Source organism: Salvia splendens, chromosome 4 (assembly GCF_004379255.2).
Source record: "Salvia splendens isolate huo1 chromosome 4, SspV2, whole genome shotgun sequence".
Lineage (NCBI taxonomy): Eukaryota > Viridiplantae > Streptophyta > Magnoliopsida > Lamiales > Lamiaceae > Salvia > Salvia splendens.
This window is the reverse complement of record NC_056035.1, coordinates 9231877-9250828: the sequence shown is the minus strand read 5'-3', so window position 1 is coordinate 9250828 and position 18952 is coordinate 9231877. Positions and strand designations below refer to the sequence as shown.

Here is an 18952-nt window from a genome sequence, read left to right as displayed (position 1 = left end):
CAGAGCCTAACTGTTGATATAAACAACACATGAAAATGATAAAAACACTACACAAATGCTGGTCATGCACATTTCTGCTGCTATGAGGTGTTCAAAACGAAAAATAAATTAGCAATATGTTAGCAACCAAATAAAACACAAGATTTATATTACATAGACTTCCAAGCATGAGCTCCACGGAAAAAACAGCAATGATTTACATTGGGTTTTCAGCCATCCATTGGCTGGTAAGTGCGGCGTCTCAGCTGAGATTCTGCATTTGGCTGCTGCAAGAAAATTCTAGTGGGGTCACTAGGATCAACATATCTGCAAAATACAGAGTGCCTTCTCTCGTTAGCAGGCCGTGATGTAAAAAAAAATGCAAACAAAAGCGAGAGACTGTAGCAAAAACAACACATACGCATGTCTCATCATCTCATCGACAGGAGTTTGTGCTGCTTGAAGAGGATCCACTCGAGGCTGTGCTGCAAGGTGCTGGCTGTATTGTCTGACAGATCCAATCAAGTTAAAGAAGAGTGAGACGAATGTTCCACAACCGCCTTCCTTGAACAGAATCTTGAAAGAATGAGTTGAATAAAGAGCCAAATGTTCATCATCAGGCACAACCTGGAAATGGCACCAGAAACTTCAGACCCGCTAAAGTGAAACAATAGATAAGAAGCACATGTTCTAAAAACTTACAGGTTCTACATAGCCAGCAATGTTGTTGCAGTAGAAAATTGGCTGGTGGAATTTCTCATCATGAACATGGAGCTGCATTGAAATAAGTTCACTCGTCTAATTAGACATTGAAACCAATAGAGGAGAAATATATTAACAAAGTGCAAAGAATGTGTTGCACATGAGAAAGTGGTTAAACGGCTACAAAATGTATCCTTAGATTATCCTATCCTCCAGAAAACACAAATTTGCTGGAAGAACAATTCATTAAAAGATATTTCCACAACAGACGATTGAGCACTTCACTAAGTTCCTTGTTATTTGTTACAATCTTTTCTATCTCTCTCTACTCGTTCCAGTTGCAAGTTGATTGGATATCTCAGTTTTCAAAACCCATGAACTACTAATGCCTAGTGATCTGGCTATTTCACCCATGTTAGAGAAGATTGTGTCTTTTCTGGCTAATTGACCCATGGCACAAAGTCAAATATGGACACCATACCCTCGAGTAGTGTTCAGGCACCATAATAAGTTATATTATTATGCCACATTCTTGTGAAACTCTGTCCTTTCCCAAGTGATGGTAAAAAATTATCACTGATATATTTTGATAGTTGGAGCAACATCAGAACTGTCATTTTAGGTCGAAATAGCAAACGTAAAACAGTAAATCCAAGAAAAAAGTTAGATGGATGTGAATATAGATTAATACTCCATCTGTCACATTAAAAATGAAAAGTTTTCCTTTTTGGAATGTCTCATTAAAAATGAAACATTTCCGAGAATAGAAATCCCATCATCTATCCTTTTACCACTCCCTGTTCACTAAATCACAAAACAACACGAAATAAAATCCTGTCCCGAAACGCGGTCGTTTCATATTTAATGGGACCGAGGGAGTGTTCTTTCAGCACGTCCATCAAAGAAGGCAAACAAGTAGTACTACTACTGTATTTATGCTTACCAGTGGCATATCAAATGCATAAAAATTGGCAATAGGTTTTTGTGCAACAAACACCAAGCGGATATTTGACAAGTAAATAGTTCCCTTTGCTTTCACTGTTCCAGCTTGAGCTCTGCGAGTGTAAAACGTGAAACATTCAGAAGCCGAGTTGGCATAACAGGACATGAAAAGTGCCACTCATAACAATATCTATGCTAACAGCTAATCTAAATAATGCAAAATGCACTAACTACGAAAACTTTCTATCTGCAACTAGGCTAACAATGTGATGCAGAGAGCAAAATAAAGGAATCAATATTGGGGCTATAAATCAGAAAGAGACCGTTTCCATGATTGTCAACGGAATTTAAATTAAATGAACGAGAGACCATGACCATGGCCACACTAGCGCGAATTAAACAGAAGAATATTAATATCAGCACAAACCCAACAATTCAACTCCAAAACAATAAGTGCAAGTGAAAAGGAAAAAAAGTGACAATTCCACACAAGTAGTTATCTGATTAATCAATACGACGATCATGCCAAGACGACAGCAAAATTGATCCGAATTTGACAAAGTATTATAGAAAAATAGGATAAGAAAGAAACCCGGGGATCTTGTCGATCTCAAATTCGACGCCGTCTCTACCCAAGACGAACATCTCGTTGTCGAAGGGCACCGGCATCCCATTGGGGAAAAGTTGAGGATTCAGAGCCATAACTTTTCTCCCTCTAGATTCAATTCAAGAGCTTCTGCTGCGGAGGAGGAGGAATTTTGGATATATGCAATTAACAGATGATCTTCAACTATAAAACGTGTGGGCGTCGCAAATTACTCTTACCATATTCTCGAATTTCTAGAATATGTTCCTTCGCCTTTTTGGGCTTTATAATTACTTAATTGTTAATCATGGCCCAATAACAGACAACCAACCGACTTTAAATTAGTACTATCATTTTGATTTCTTGAACATCTGATTACGACCAATGCTAATTCAATTCGAATTGTTGGGGTAAAATGATATACTTGTCGAATTTACACGTTTGTTTTTTGTGAAAATATTGCTTTCTAAGCTTACCTCCTTTGCTATTACCAACCACGATGTTGCTGTTGGTGTAAAATGAGATACTTATAATGTGAAATTTCAATCAATATTGTTATAATATAATAGCATTGGTACATAAATATATGATTGTGTCGTGACATTGATAGCATTTATAGTAAGTATATATTGTAGAGAAGTAATGGAAGGTTGAAATTTTAGATGATAGGAGAAGAAGGAGAAGCAAGATTGAGGCTTCACTTCAACCATCCAAGTAAAATATGTTGGGCTTGTTTGGTGGGGTGATCTCAACCGTCCCTTCGAGCATCTTCGCCACCTTCCCCATCGACGGCCTAGCCTCGGGCCTCTCCTGCAGGCACCACATCGCGGTCTTCACCATCCGATTCACCATATCAAAGTGCGCCCGGCTGTCGTAGCTCTGCTTAATCCGCTGGTCCAGCACTTCCTCCACGCTCATCTCATTGAACACCTTGTCGTACGCCCACCCGGGTAGGAACCACTGGTCGCTCTCCACCTTTGAGTCCAGCTGCGCAAAGTTTCTAGAACCGCTCACTATCTCCAGGAGCACCAATCCATAGCTGTACACGTCAGCTTTTGAGGTGATTTCCCGCCGCGTCCACTCTGGTGCCATGTACCCTGGAGTCCCTCGGATCCTCGACATGCTGATCATGTCCTCCTTCTTCAGCTTAGCTAGCCCGAAATCTGACACCTTAGGACAGAAGTCATCTCCCAGCAATATGTTCTCCGGCTTGATGTCACAATGCAGCACCCACTCCAAGCATTCCTCGTGCAGGTATGCTATCGCCCTCGCCACCCCCAACGCGATCCTGTACCTTATGTTCCAGTCAAGAATAGGCTTCCCCTTCGAGCCTAGGGTTAGTGCATCTGCATCGGCCTCACTCTCCAATGGGCAATCCTCCACAGTTTGGAACAAGAACTCGTCTAGTGACCCGTTAGGAACATACTCATACACTAGAATTCTACTCCCCTTTTCAGCACAGAATCCCCACAGCCTCACCAAGTTGAGGTGATGCATCCTCGCTATGATGGTGACCTCAGCCCAGAAATCAGCATCGCCACCGGTGATGTTCTTGAGGGACTTGACAGCCACCACACTCCCGTCACTCAGCTTCCCCATGTAGACAATGCCAAATCCGCCCTTCCCGATTGGATTGGAGAAGTTGTTTGTGGCAGCCTTCAGCTCAGCATAACTGAACCTCTTCGGCCCTCCAGCTGGCATGACCTCAAGCCCAAAGGTCCTAGCCATGTCCCTATACTTTATATACTTGTTGAGGAACGTCCTGAAGAAGAATGCACCAAAAAACAGCTCGGCCACAAACAAAGCGCACACGAGGACAATGTTCCTAGTAATCGTCCTGGACTCCTGTGGGGGCTCAGGGAGGCGTATCCTCACCGGGCACATGGTCTGCATCAAGGACGTCATCCCAGTGAAGCTCGACACATCACTCTCTGACTCATCAACCCTCAAGAACATGGCCTTCTCCGTCCCTGGAGACCAGTATCCGTCAAACATCCTCCCCAGCTGCAGAACACAGAAATTCGAGCCATCATACTTGAACATGAACCCTAAGCAATTAGGCCTGGACAAACACGAAGCCTCACACGCCATGAAGTTGGTAGTCTCGATGTCAGTTTGGTCCAATCCACCGGTGAAATTCACAAAATCCAACCTCAAGAACTTGGTCCTCCCTGAACTGTTCAACGGGATCTTCAACTGGCACGAGTCCCCGAGCCCCTTCGTGTACCCCGGAGGGCAAACGCAGGAAGTGGAGAGGTTGGAAGCATCATACATGCATATGGAGTTTGCACCACAAGTGCCATGGACCATACATAACTGGAACAAAGCTTGCCATCTAACAATCCATTGACTCAACCTCACATCATAGCTATACAGCCTAAGGTTGCCATCATCGTCAAGGCTCAATTTTCTCAGCTTCTTAACTCCGAAATCGGAGGCGTAATACTTATCAGCATCACCATACACAATCACCCCCAAATCATCCAAACTCATGAACGTCGAATTGCGCTGATTAGTCCAATAACTATCGTTCCTACCAATGAAAACAAGCTGCCTAGAATCAAACCTATACTTCCCGTTGCTCGAAACTAGGGTTGTCCCGTTTATCTGTTGATTTGGGAGAATAGTATTGGTGGGAAAATCAAAGCTTTCAAAATTGCCGTAAACGAGATTACCGGTGGGAAGCAGCGAGAGGCCGCTTCCGTTCACGCTCGCAACAGGACGAGAAGGCCATAGATTTGTGGCGTTACCAGGAGCGTCGACAAGGCGGAGCTCGCCGGAGCGGGAGATGATCAGCGAGGCGGCGGCGGAAACGGGGGAATTGGTGGCGGACCAGACGATGGCGTTTTGGGAGACGTTGCGGAACCAGACGGAGAAGGTGTAGAGACCGGGGGAGCTGGGGACGGGGAGGACTCCGGCAGCGAAGGTACCGTTGGGGGAGAGGAGAGTGTGGTTCTGGGTGAGCCGCCATGGGGAGTTGGAGGAGGAGAATACGGAGATGTTGGTGGCGGATTGTGGTTAGGAGATGGATGAATTGAGGATTGAGAGCGTGAAGAAGAAGATGAAAGGGAGGAGATGGTTGAGAGAAGACATTATGGAGAGGATGGTTTGAACTTTGAAGGTGGAATTGAAGAATTTTAATGGCGGATTTCATGGGCGTGTGGAAATGGGGGGAGGCGGTCAGCGTTGACTACCACTAGCAACTTGAATGCTGGAGATGGAATTTTTGGCGATTTTTAATAATAAAATAATTCATACTCTATTTAGTTAAATACTTAAATTTAACAGACGTGGATTATGTCTAACTGATGAGTGATTAAAGTTTAAGTGTATAACTAGAGAATAAATCTTAGCCATATATCTTATTACTTCAAATTAATCCTATGGCTTAAATAATCTTTTAAATTTTTCTCAAAATAATAGTCCAAGGGCATTTTCGAAACTCATAAGATTACCGTGAATTGTGTGTATGCAATTTATACCATCTGAACTAAATTCAACTTATGATTTCTTCCATAGATTCACAATTTGTTCATCTTCCGTCCAGATTTCTGTTTTGATCTTCCTAATCAAATCGCATTTTTCCTGAATCATCCAGATTTCTAATTTGTTCATCGTGAATCGTCCAAATTTGTGAATTGATCAGCCACGATTAATGATTTTTCTCCATCACTATTCAATGATTCCTGATTTATACATCCTGATTCATTCCTCCATCGCGATTGGTCAGCCACGATTCATTACTGCAGCTCGATTTCTTTCTGATTCATTCATCCAGCGAGATTGATCAGCGACATTTGAATTTCTGATCACATGGATTCAATTCCGCAACCATCGTTGGCTGATTATTCTAATTCTGATTCCTCTTCGTGAGGAGGAGGATGAGGAGGTAGAAGAAGAAGAAGAAGAAGAAGAAGAAGAAGAAGAAGAAGAAGAAGAAGAAGAAGAAGAAGAAGAAGAAGAAGAAGAAGTAATTATCAATTATTATCAGTTAAAGTGATGAAGATGAAGTCTATGTGTTTGTTCTTATAGCATGATTAGAGTGTGTATGATGTGAAAAGATGTAAGAGCGAGGTATATAACAGTCAAAGTGATGTGTATATGCTTTAAAATGAAGTGTACGTGTTTTGTGAATTGCTCAACATGATTAGCTCTAAAATTACTCATATTATGTTGGAGTGAAGTATTTATCATTTATAGTGATGTGAATATTTCATAAAGTGAAGTATAACATTGCATTTTTATACACTGGTGATTTAATGCTTATAGTGATATGAATATTTCATATAGTGAAGTATAACATTGCTTTTTTATACAAAAGTGATTTATTATGAATATTTCGTATAGTGAAGTATATTGAGAATATAGTGAAGTAAATTAAGAATATAGTGAACTAGTATATGCTTACAGTGAAGTATATTATGCATGCCTTATAGTGTACTATTTTTTTCATTTCAGTGAAGTAGATTGAGCATATAGTGAAGTATATTGAGTATATAGTGAACTAGTATATACTTACAATTAAATATATTGTGCATGCTTTATTGTGAAGTTTGTATTACTTATAGTTAATTAAAGTTGCTTTATAGTGTACTTATATGATGGTTTTAATATGTAGCTAATGTACGATATTTGCTCCTTTTACAGGTAAGGATAATCATGGTCATCCTGTGACATTTGTTGCTGCCCTTCTGTCCCAGGTAAGAAGCATCTTCTTGGAGAAGGTATTGTCCTGTCTTCCATACAAAAGAGAGCATTGATCGGGAACTTCTACGACTCACAAGTTCCCAACTTAATTGAAGTTCATTCTCCGGATATTGTGAGTACAAAGGGAAGTAGATGTAGGAAGATTTCGAAGAAGGAGTCAGCAGTGAGGTTATCAATGAAACCAGGTCGAAAATGTGGAAACTACCATGAGATTGGACACCATGATTCGAGGAACTGCAAAAAGGTGAAAGAGAAGACAACACAGGGGAAGTGGGAATCTGGACAAGATTAGTTCACTTTGTAGCATGTTTAGTGCACTTATTATTCATTTTTAGTTCACTTTTGAGTGATTTTTATCTCATTGCAAACTTGTTTTTTGTAATATAAATTATACTTTAGGATTCTGCAGATTACACATCAAATTTCTTCTTCTGTTTCTTTTATTTCGAATTGAATCAAGATTCTGTCAATTAACGTACTCTATGAATTCTTCATATTTCTTTGGGTCAAAATCCATCAAAATAAATTCTTCATAGTTCACTTTGTAGCATGTTTAGTGCACTTATTATTCATTTTTAGTTCACTTTTAAGTGATTTTTATCTCATTGCAAACTTGTTTTTTGTAATATAAATTATACTTTAGGATTCTGCAGATTACACATCAGATTTCTTCTTCTGTTTCTTTTATTTCGAATTGAATTAAGATTATGTCAATTAAAGTACTCTATGAATTCTTCATATTTCTTTGGGTCAAAATCCATCAAAATAAATTCTTCTTTAGAGTTTTGCATATTAAACATCAGATTTATCTATGATTTTTTAAAGTCGGTTTGTGAAATTTTGCAATAATTTTAGAAAAAAAAGGTTCTTTAATTCTATATCCAATATAATTTTCATTTTAGTGAAGTATATGCTCAATCAATATACTTCTTGGTTCAACATACCTATTTCATTGCATACCTAATTTTAAGTTCAGTATAAGTGTGAATTAGTTTTTTTTTTTTTAAATTAACTCCTATATAAGGGAGGAAATTACAACTGATGTCAAGAGGGCTCGAACTCGGCACCTCATGCAATAATGTCTAAGCTCTTTGCCGCTAGGACAAAGGCTCTGGACAGTATTAAGTGTGAATTAGTTCACTGCTTACATGTTTTTAGTTCACTGTGTACTTATTTTAGTTCACTATGATTGCTAATTGATTCACTTCTTTAGTTGTTTACTTCATATCAACTATTAATTAGTTTATTTGTGAACTATATTTTGTTAAATCATTTATGAACAACTGGTCAAAATCAACTGAATCTATTTATCTATGAACTACATAAATAAAAATTTTGAACAAATATTAATGTAAGTTATGAAACTATTGAATGTAAATGAACCGAATAGGTATTACAGTGAACTGAATCATGTTATGAACTATATCGGTTTTTACAATTGTTTCATTCTCCATACATGCATCAGCTTCCCCTACTCTTTATTTTTCTCTTCATCTTTCGTCTTTCTTTACGTATATCAGCAGCTTCAGAAAATTCACTGGTTATCCTATCATATAAAGAAAGTAAAAAAGAATTAATGACAACATTCAAACACAATATACTTGAACATAAGCATAATTTTATATTTCACTATAAACACAATATAGTCACAATATAGACATAAAATACTTCACTAATAACATGTATCACAAACACTTCACTTTAACCATGAAATACTTCACTCTAAGCACATTTTACTTCACTGCGATGAAAAAATAGTACACTATAAGCATGGATCACAAACACTTCACTTTAACAATGGAATACTTCACTCTAAGCACATTTACTTCACTGAGATGAAAAAACAGTGCACTATAAGCATGAATCACAAACACTTCACTCTAAGCACATTTTTACTTCACTGAGATGAAAAACAATGCACTATAAGCATGGATCACAAACACTTCACTCTAACCATGGAATACTTCACTTTAAGCACGTTTTACTTCAATGAGATGAAAAAACAAATCACTAATAACATGGATCACAAACACTTCACTCTAACCATAGAATACTTCACTCTAAGCACGTTTTTACTTCACTGAGATGAAAAATCAATATAATTCATTCGTACACAACACCAATTCATTCACGTAGAATGAACCAAATCGAAAAACAATTGAAGTGAAAATTACAACATACCCTTCAGTTTTGTCCTTTTTTCATTAGTTTCTACATAAACAGATTCAACAAATAGAAAACAAATGAATTTTTGAATCAGATTCAACAAATCAAGAACCTGATCCAGTAAATCGATAACAAATAACAAAATATATAGAAATTTGAAAATAAATCAAAAAAAAAATTCAACAAATAAAAAAATTACAAATTACCTTTAGTTTTCCCCTCTTCTTCATAACTATCTTCCTTACTGTGGGAAAATATGAAAAATCGACTAAACCCTAGCTATGGAATGAGGAAGAAATGCAGAATTGAAGAGGAAATCCCATCACTTTTGAGAGAATTAGAGCGAGAACGAAATCTGGAAATGGGGAAGCAAATTGAACTCTATTTCATTTAAACCATTGAAAAGTCTATTATGCCCCCACATTCTTATAGTGAACCGAATCATTCACACAGTGAACTAATTATGCTTCAATTTTGAAAATCACATGGCTAAATACCAGCCCTTGATTTCTTAATCTTATGGCTGAGATTTATTTTCTAGTTATATACTTAATGGGCACTTGCCCCATATCACTACTCATGTCTAATATTTTAGTACTTTTATATTGGTTTTCTAAATACTATAAATGGATAAAAATATTTCCACGTTATTAGAACAATAATTTGGAGGTATATTCGGAGGCAGACCTACATGGAGCTTTGGGGTTCATGGAAACCCTAACTTTTGTATCTTTAACTATATATACTCCCTCCATCTCTGAAATTTTATCACAGTTTGATCGGGCACGGGTTTTAAGAAATGTAATGGAAAGTGAGTTGAAAAAGTTGGTAGGATGTGAGTCATACTTTTAAAGTATTAGTTTTATAATAAAATGTGAGTATAAATAAGTTAGTGGAATGTGAGGTCCATTACCAAAAATGATAAAAAAAAATGAAATGTGACAAATTTTGAGGGACGGACGGAAATGAAAAAATGCGACAATATTTCAGGGGCAGAGGGAGTATATAGTAGGTTCAAAGATTAAGTAAATGTACATCCCCGCTAATGTAAGTGGCTTACACTTCCCTAGAGTTTAAATTCTGCGCCTGTCATTGGATATGTCACTGGATATAAGAGTATCTCATACTTCAATAAAATACTATTATTTGAAAATAACTACCGTTATTCACAAATAGTGCGTAGGGGTGGGTCGATACGAGATATCGTATCGAAAACGTTGTATCGTATATCATATCAAAAATATCGATATGAAAGAATTTCATATCGTTATCGTATCGAAAGTTTCGATATATCGAATTTTCGATATATCGAAACTTTCGATATGGATAATATCAATATCGATATCGTATCGAATACCTGTATATCGAAAATTATAATTTCAAAACTTAAAATTCACACAAAAATTAATAAAACTTCAACACAATAAAATTAATAGTGTTCTTATCTCCATAATCAAAATACAACACAGCCAAGTACAATTAAATGGATTTATATATATTTATAATTTTAAATTTTAATATGTATTGAATTTCAATATGTTTCAATATATACGATATATATTGTATATTCGATATAAAACGATATATCGAAAATATCGATTTATATCGTAAATTCGATATAAAATGATATATCGCGATATAAGGAAATTCATATCGTTATCGTATCGAAAACTTACGATACGGTATCGTATCGTATCGAAAATTACGATATATCGAAAATTCGATAATTTTTCGATATTTTTCAATACGATATGAGCGATATATCATTTTTTCGATATTTTTCTCCAGCCCTAATAGTGCGTACATATAGGTTTATAATGGAATTCCACAAACAAAACAAAATGTTTTCCATGGTCAATTCTAAGGAATTCCACAAACAAAACAAAATGTTTTCAATGGTCGATTTTAAATGTTGACTTACTGCTAACAAACAGAGCAGACCGCAGAGGGAGGTTTTTTCTATAGGTTTAATAATTAAATTTAGGTATGTTTATTTTAACATTGCAGCTAATCCGCTATGTTGAATACGTAATGTTTAGCGGCTGTTTATGAGTTATGAATTGTGGAGAGGGACATATATCAAAGGTGATTTGATTAACTGTTGGCTACAGTAAAGAGAAGAAAAAGTAGATCTAAGAGCATCCGCAATATCGCTCTAGCACTGGTGTGCGGCTAGGGCAGTATTGCGACTGCCGAGAAGAGGAGAGAGAAATGCCCCAACTTGTGGGCATGACAGAGAGACGCCCGAAAATATATTATTATTTTTTGTAATTTATTATTTCAACTCTGTTTTGACGGAATAAAGTAATTGAGTTGTCACACCCGCATTTTCTAAGGATAGAAAATACGGTTGATCGCGACTAAGGGAGGATTAAAGAAGCGGGGAAGAAAGGGGAAATAACACAAATCGACCATAGTTCGAAACAAATGGGAATAGCTCGAATAAAATCAGAATATCTCAACAATACAAAAACTCAAAAGAAAGACAACTACTCAGCGGAAGCATTTGAGAGAAAGCCACGTGTGAAGACATGACACATTCTAAACACTTAAATTTCTTCAACGGTCTTGCTCAACACCCACCGCACCCGTCACGCTCAACCTGCACATTTTTAAAAAGAAATGCAGGGCAGAGTACTTGATGCACTCAGTGGACACATGCCAAAATAATTTTCATAAAATATTGTGTCAACATTTAAAAGTGAACTCGGGGTTTTATAAAAGGCCAAGTCATCAAAACATTTTCTCGCTCAAAAGTATGGCTGCAGCCCATTTTTCTCACTCTTCGTACCATATCTGAACCTCATATGTGAAACGAGAACGTGGTCAAATTCTCGATCACTGCACCGGCCAACTCGAAAGATAGCGCACGATCCCCTCTGTGTACACTAGCTTGAATAGGGACTCACTCCCTAGACAAACCCGAATTCGATTAAACTCATAACTTCTAGTAGGGACTCACTCCCCACTAGGGCGATCAGATAGGCACATCCACAAAACAAAATACGGCATAACACAATATATTTGGAATTTAATCACATAACTCATACTTGAAAGATATTGCGTAAATTTAAAAGTAAGCCTACACAATAATGTAGGATGGAAAGCCCACCTCAAATGCTTAACTCCTCAAACCACTTTCAGTTCCCAACCGCAATATCGTGCACAAGTTCACCATTTTTGAAACCGCATGATATGCAAAATTAGACTTTACTAAATAAATAAATTTACAATGCATGCATCCTAAGTGTGTGTTCAAATTACCCTTCATCATTACTACAACTAAACATACTGATGTAAGATAAATTTCAACATCAGTTCAAAAATTATTCATGTTCTTGGGCTGGAGGAAACAAATAGCTCCACCAAACAACCAAAAGTTCAACCCATTACCAAAACTCCAAACTGCCGTTGAAACACAATTATAATCAAACAATTACCAAAACTCCAAACTGCCGTTGAAACACAATTATAATCAAACAAAATAAAGAAGCCAGAAATTAATATTATACTCCCTATTCAACACATTGCAAACAATTAAAAAAAAGAAAGTAAGTACTGCAAACTCCCAGCCATCACAACGCATTTGTCTTCATTCTCATAACCCTCTCTCTGTAACTCACTTTCTTTCTAACATGTGCTCCCCAGAACCACCAAACTCGGCTCCCACCATATCTCTCTCAATTCAAATTCTACAAACATACACCAAATTCGCAATTTCCCACACAAAACAGAAATTACAGATCCCAAAACAGCGCACACCCTCAACTCTCTCTCACCGTCTGCTGTCTCCGTTCACTAACTGCGGCCGCTGCCTCTCCTTTTCACCGTCGCCGCGGTCTGCCGTCACTGCGGAATCCAGCAGCCGCTGCCCTCTCTTTTCTCAAGCAGGTAAGTCCCCCCTTTTCCCCACTCAAAACTATTCTTTTATTTATTCCACAATTTTATTAAATTTCAGGGTTTATTAACGAATTGGCAAACTATACTATTCAAAGAGGGCCATAGCACTTCATCGGGAAATTAAAGATTAGAGTTTGAACATTGAAAAGGACTCTCAAAAGATTTCAAAGTGTTGTATTAATTTCATGGGAGTGAACTAATATGAATATGAAAAATGCTATGGAGAAAGAAACGTGGGACTTGAGTATACCTCTAATTTGATGGATCAAAATTTGTGGAACAACAAATTCTGGAATTCACGGCTGCCCTACTCCTTTTGCTTTCTCAGAATTTGGAGGAAAGGTAAAATCCTTTTGCTTTCTCAGAATTTGGAGGAAAGGTAAAATTTATTTGAAACTGGTATGGACTAGTTGAGATATATATGGGCGGGATTGTGAGAAATATATTTGACCAAAATTTGACTGATTGACTAGAATGTATAATTAATATTTTGGACTTCTGAAAAAAAATTCCATAAACTCTCAAAATAAAATTAAATGATATTTGGCTAAAATTCGACGATCATCCAAAAACTAACTTAAAAGAAATAGGAAAAGTCGGGGCGTCACATGAGTAATCGAAACAAACAAAAACAGAGACCCCGTTTAACTAGCTACAAACAATATAGATTTAAGGCATACTAACAAACTCTATATATATTGTTTGTTGTATTTCATTTTATTCACACCACTCATAGAAGTTTTATTTTATTGAAATATGTTGCAACTTTCTCCATTTTTTATCCAATTATTAATTTCGTATTTGTATTAATGTGATAAAATAAATAAAATAGGAGGGCTAGGGGGACTGTTGGTAGTGGGCCCTCGCATACTATTGCAGATGCTCTAAGATTATTTTTAGAGTACTATCACAACTATTTTAAAAACATATCATACACGATTACTTAGAGAGGATAAAGTATAAAAAAAAATGCAGCTCTGCAATATGGAATACTTTCGGACAATGGTTTGAGCTATTTTGCATATATTATTTGTGTAGGAAACTTATGTGGTTGCTATCTACAGACAATTAATCAGTGGATATAAAGTGTCCATGTCCATTGCCTAAGCTATACTCCTTAGATTTGGATGGACAAAAGAATATAAAGCCGGAAAAACATTGCTCTACCGAACAACAATACATTCACCAAAAGGATAGCAGCTCTACACCTTCCACTCTTCTCCTTCTCCGCCTTATTCAATCTCCACAACCCTATCACACATAATGTATAGAGTCAGTAACATCATCAATCACAAAATCCTCCTAATTTAGACAAGTTCTTGCCATAATTAAAAAAAATAAAAAAGATTATTAAAAAGAAGTATATATAGTAAGTACTACATAGGAACCAGGCAAATGGATAGGATCCTCTTATATAATGCCTTACCTCACAAAGAATTTACAAAACCGATGTGCCACTTGCATCAAGGATTGAACAAACCCGAGGTGCCCATGTTCAACGCTATAAGGACTGTGATACTTGTAACAATGGCAAGCCAAAATAAAGTTGATCCTGAAAAACAGATCGGTTGCTTCTGAATTTACAACGTATTCTGAAAAAGAAGATCAATTTAAGAAAACAAGCACCGAGGAATCGGATATCCATACCTTGAGAACCACCAGAGTCATTAGCCGGAGTTTGCTGTCCAGAGACAGAAGTGCCGTTGTTTGGTTCAGAGACACCGTTGTTGGCTCCATCACCTGGAGGTTTGTTATTTGTGGTATCTGATGCTACTATACCTCGAAACTCCTCACTTACTAATAGAGCTGCTAGAACATTCATGAAAGAGTCGTTATCTGCTGCAATTATGTATTCCTCTGCACGTTTCTCAGGAATTGCAATGTCCGATTCATCAGAATCAGACAAGTCATCCTTGGATGCCTCTGTATTTGCAAGTACTTTGTCAGACCTTTCATCTTCTTCATCCTCAACATATGCTTTGTATGTCAAACGCAGCAGAATTTCTCCAACTGATCCATTTCCAAATGGAGTCCAACCTCCTCTAAGTACAACTATCCTGTCTGCAGGAACTGTATCTTTCAGAGATCCAAGATCAATCTGCAAAAGGTATTCCAACAACTTTGTTATGATATTAGCAAAACCTTAATGAGAGAATTGAATAATAACTTGAATATAATTTTCTTATAATTGTGACTGCTCAAAAAGCAACTCCAGAGCTGTGTTTAAAATTCCTACAGAGTCTCGATTTTACAAACAAAAATCAGAAGACCACAACTATAAACAAAGGTGAAGTGAATGTGGCAATGTTCTAAAAGTCTTAAACAATACTACTAGTTTACCATTCCAAAAGTGGAAACTGAGCCATGTAACATTTACAATATCTGATATGATATAACAAACAAATGTGTATGCCAGCAAATTTAAGAGTCTCACCTCTGCTGTACCTACAGTCAGGTCTGTGAATCCAAGAGAATCCTTTACTTCAATTGATAATTTATTCTTCTTAGGGTCGGAAACTAACATATCAAAATCCTGTAAGATGTAAAAACCTGAATATCAGTAATTGATCAAGAGCTCTCCCTCATGAAACCACATACATCAGATCTAGAACAAGTAAAGAACTCACTTGATTCCAGATTGGCTCACCAGGAGGCCCAATGACTGTAGTTTGGCTATTTCTTTTACTACGTACAACTTGATCTCCCAATCTTAAAATAACATATGGATCTGTTTTGCCTGTAAAGTGTGGGACAAAACTCGCGACTATAAACAAAAACATACATGAACCAGAAGTAGTGCAACGATTAGCTGATCATTTAACTAAACGCTAACAATTTCAGCCTAAGAGAAGCGTTAAATTATTCCACTTAGCATTGGAATGAGTAAGATTTATACCATAGAATACATAATTAAGTTTTCGAGCATCCAGAAGTGTCACGGACAATTCTCCTGCGAAGTTACTGTTACCCTCTTGAGTTTCTCCAGATTTGGAGTCCTTCGGAACAGGTCCAACAGCCTTTCCCTTCTGAAAATCTAGAACTATCTTATTGGGACGAACAAATAGCTTTGGTAAGTCCTCAGTGAGAAGTTTTGTCAAAAACCTGCATAAGTGTTTTATAGCTAAGGCTGAATAACAGAAATCAAGATATGGACAATAATCCAGAAAAAGCTTGAAGGACATCACTTACATTGAAAGTACTGGTATTGCTGAATATTTCCCCGAGCACCATCACAGAAAACAGCATTAGAAACAAGTTAGAAGATCTGATATATGAAATGAGCATAGTTTCAGATGCAATACTTATGCATAGACATTATGTTTCTAAAACTTGGACCAGATGAGATCTAAGTAACTTAAGCAGGATATAGCCTTGCTAAACATGAAGACAGAAAGCAAGAAACTGGCTTTTTTAGTACAAAACTGCTCTACTTTCATTACATAAAAACTAATTTATGCATATTATTCTCTGTCCTATGTCAACCAATGACCTTTATAATCATAAACTAAGAAATTTCTGCAAACTCTAACAAGGTTCAACGCCAAGTTTCAATTGCTCCTCAAATATGATTTTTTATGACTTTCAGTTTTCATTAAATCATACTCGCAATTCATGATGCTTTATTGTAACAACATGCCATTATTGAGAGAAAAAATCAATGGAGAAATTGCAATAACCTACCCATTAAATTAAACAAGCGAAATGGTGATAACTCAAACTTTATCTTCGGAAGAGACACAAAAGCCCATGATACAGCTCCCACCCATGGCTCTGTTGGTATGAGTCGCAGTTTAACCCATAGTTCCCCATCAATGTCAAAGTCTCGCACACCAACAGGCACAACAATGGGAAGGATGCCAAAGTTAAGTGACAAAAGTAGAAGCATACGTGCACCACCAGTGTACCGGAGGCCTATCTGGTATCTTTTTACCAGGACAAAAAAATTAACATTCAATATGCATTCAGAGTTAAATATATTTGCATCATGCAAAATAACTACAGAGTACAGATTGTGGATAAATGTTGATAAATCACAGAAAAGATTAAAAGATTCTTCTCACTACTCCATTTCTTCCCAGACTGCACATGCAAAACTAATTAGAGTTTCCGTTACTTGTTAAAGTTGGTAGCTCTATGTTAAGCAAGCAAAATCCAACCAATATTAGCCCAGAAAATATAAGTTGTACAGAGTTGGTCTGAAAGACTGAAACAACACACCTCTTGAATGTATCAATCAAGGAAATCTATTTTGGTAAGATCCACATATCAGTTCTTGTAAAAGTTTAGAACATCAGAAAGTTTTGTTTTGCATGAATTGGGTTATGATTGATGTAAAATTGATTATTGAAAAGTTTTCAGTTATGATGGCAAAACATCGGAACTAAAAAATTAACATCTATTCTGGTTATCAGTTATATTAGGGGATGAGAGTGTAGATATCAAATGCAATCCATAAAGCAACATATTCATTCCAGTTGATATAACTCTTTTACAACCCTTGCTAGCTCGCAACAAGAGCTCTAAAAGACGAGAAACATTCATCCACCCATTCTCAATCACCTTACTACACTCAGGATCAATCAAATGTGAAAATGATTTCATATAACTGAGAAGCAATATGTATTGCAGAATGAAAAACTCACTGCAAGTCATTAGCACGGCGTGAAGTTCTGCGCTCGACGCTCCTAACAGACAATGGCTCATCCCCCAAAGAGAACTGCTTGATCTCCACCCTCTGCACATAATCCGGCTTCTTCAGATTGTCAATGACAGGCTGCAGCAATCCAATCAGCCAATTCTCAAGGCCACCCCTATAAACCTTCCACAGCTTCCCCAACACCATATTCACCCATTCCACCGACTCCTTCCTCTGCAAGTCCTTCTCGAGGAACAACGACAGCCCCGTTGGCACCTTCTGCCGGCTCCCGGGCTTACTGCCGCCACTTCTCTCATCTGTCTTCCTCCATGTCCAGACCTTATCGAATACAACACCCACGAAAAAGAACAAAGCGAAAAGGCCGAAAACACTGCGATTTATGGCTGGAGATGGAATTGGATGGATGACCCCGAGCTGACTCCTCAGCTTATTTACAATAGGGTCCTCCCCAAAACTTGTGCTGTAATAGTTACCAGCGTTAATGCTCGAATCAGATGTAGAGGGGCGGTTTAACTCCTCATCTGAAAACCGCTTCAGCACTATGTTTTTGGCGCCCCTTCCCGCGGCTGCGGCGCCGCCGCTGAATTGGTGCGGGGGGTTTCCGCCATTGATGCAGGCTTGAGCTTGAAATAGAGCCCATCCTACATTTTTAACGACTACCCCTCTCCTCCGGCGGCGGAATCGGCAAAGGTGAGAATCTGAAGCGCAAGGGCATAAACCTAGGAGAGGCGATTGGGGGAGATATAGGGTTTTTCTCTGTGGGAAGTCACAGCGAATAGGTGACGTGTTTGTGGCCGAATGTAAAACCATTAATTTGCAGGCAGCCAATATGGAAAGCAAGCTGAGGAATCGCCGGAAAACATGAATGAATTGGAGAGTGATGGGGTACGTACTAAACAAGCCCAAAAGCAGTGACAGCTCAGCTAGCCCAAGAAAGAGTTCAGTTCGGCACAACCAAAGAGTTCGGCCAAGAGTTCAGTTCGGCACAACCAAAGAGTTCGGCCTCAGCCTGCAGCTCGGTAAAAGCCGACCAATCAAGCTCTGCCCTCAGGTCGGCATCAAGCTCTACTCTCAGATCGGTAAAAGCTGATCTGAGACCAAAGCAGTTCGGTCTCAGTATTCGACCGAACTAGGAGTTAGTGGACTCGTGAAAGGCCTCCACAACTTCCAATGCACCCACGATCTATTTAGTGGTGTCAACTCAGGCCACGATCTTAGGCCATGACCTACACTACATCCACGACCTAGAGTGATGATGTAAGCCACGATCTTAGTTCAATGTATAAATAGAACTAAGATCAGATAGACAAGGG

General features: G+C 37.8%; 3 protein-coding genes and 1 long non-coding RNA gene across 4 annotated transcripts; 1 reads left to right on the top strand and 3 right to left on the bottom strand.

Annotated features, from left to right (window-relative positions):
- Window positions 1-48: 48 nt before the first annotated feature.
- Window positions 49-2443, bottom strand: LOC121798406. The gene is made up of 5 exons (XM_042197393.1): window positions 2216-2443; window positions 1625-1736; window positions 682-753; window positions 401-606; window positions 49-306 (listed from the first exon to the last, which is right to left on the bottom strand). Exons 1-5 carry the CDS (start codon window positions 2323-2325, stop codon window positions 210-212), a joined length of 597 nt encoding a protein of 198 aa, XP_042053327.1. The 5' UTR covers window positions 2326-2443; the 3' UTR covers window positions 49-209.
- A 298-nt stretch (window positions 2444-2741) lies between these two features.
- On the bottom strand, window positions 2742-5227 carry LOC121800611 (G-type lectin S-receptor-like serine/threonine-protein kinase At1g34300; the record flags this gene model as incomplete). The annotated part of the gene is made up of 1 exon (XM_042200142.1): window positions 2742-5227. A coding segment is annotated over one exon (2316 nt), but the record flags the coding sequence as incomplete, so codon positions are not given.
- Window positions 5228-12004: 6777 nt separating this feature from the next.
- Window positions 12005-13784, top strand: LOC121798404. Its single transcript, XR_006050054.1, has 2 exons — window positions 12005-12973; window positions 13041-13784. It is a non-coding gene; the product is annotated as an uncharacterized LOC121798404 (long non-coding RNA).
- Window positions 13785-13972: 188 nt separating this feature from the next.
- LOC121798403 (extended synaptotagmin-1-like) lies at window positions 13973-18508 on the bottom strand. The gene is made up of 9 exons (XM_042197391.1): window positions 17626-18508; window positions 16664-16905; window positions 16172-16190; window positions 15879-16084; window positions 15610-15719; window positions 15417-15515; window positions 14630-15080; window positions 14409-14534; window positions 13973-14233 (listed from the first exon to the last, which is right to left on the bottom strand). The coding sequence occupies exons 1-8, from the start codon at window positions 18447-18449 to the stop codon at window positions 14446-14448; spliced, it is 2040 nt and encodes a 679-aa protein (XP_042053325.1). The 5' UTR covers window positions 18450-18508; the 3' UTR covers window positions 13973-14233; window positions 14409-14445.
- Window positions 18509-18952: the final 444 nt, after the last annotated feature.

What these genes read in the sequence shown, in the direction of transcription:
- LOC121798406 (XM_042197393.1), bottom strand. Translation starts at nt 2,325, where the DNA reads ATGGCTCTGAATCCTCAACTTTTCCCCAATGGGATGCCGGTGCCCTTC. An exon ending in TTGCTGGCTATGTAGAACCT is followed by an intron (nt 607 to 681) that starts GTAAGTTTTTAG and finishes TGCCATTTCCAG; the next exon opens with GTTGTGCCTGATGATGAACA. An exon ending in GATGAGATGATGAGACATGC is followed by an intron (nt 307 to 400) that starts GTATGTGTTGTT and finishes TGTATTTTGCAG; the next exon opens with ATATGTTGATCCTAGTGACC.
- LOC121798403 (XM_042197391.1), bottom strand. Translation starts at nt 18,449, where the DNA reads ATGGTTTTACATTCGGCCACAAACACGTCACCTATTCGCTGTGACTTC. An exon ending in GTGAGCCAATCTGGAATCAA is followed by an intron (nt 15,516 to 15,609) that starts GTGAGTTCTTTA and finishes TACATCTTACAG; the next exon opens with GATTTTGATATGTTAGTTTC. An exon ending in TGACTCTGGTGGTTCTCAAG is followed by an intron (nt 14,535 to 14,629) that starts GTATGGATATCC and finishes TCTGTTTTTCAG; the next exon opens with GATCAACTTTATTTTGGCTT.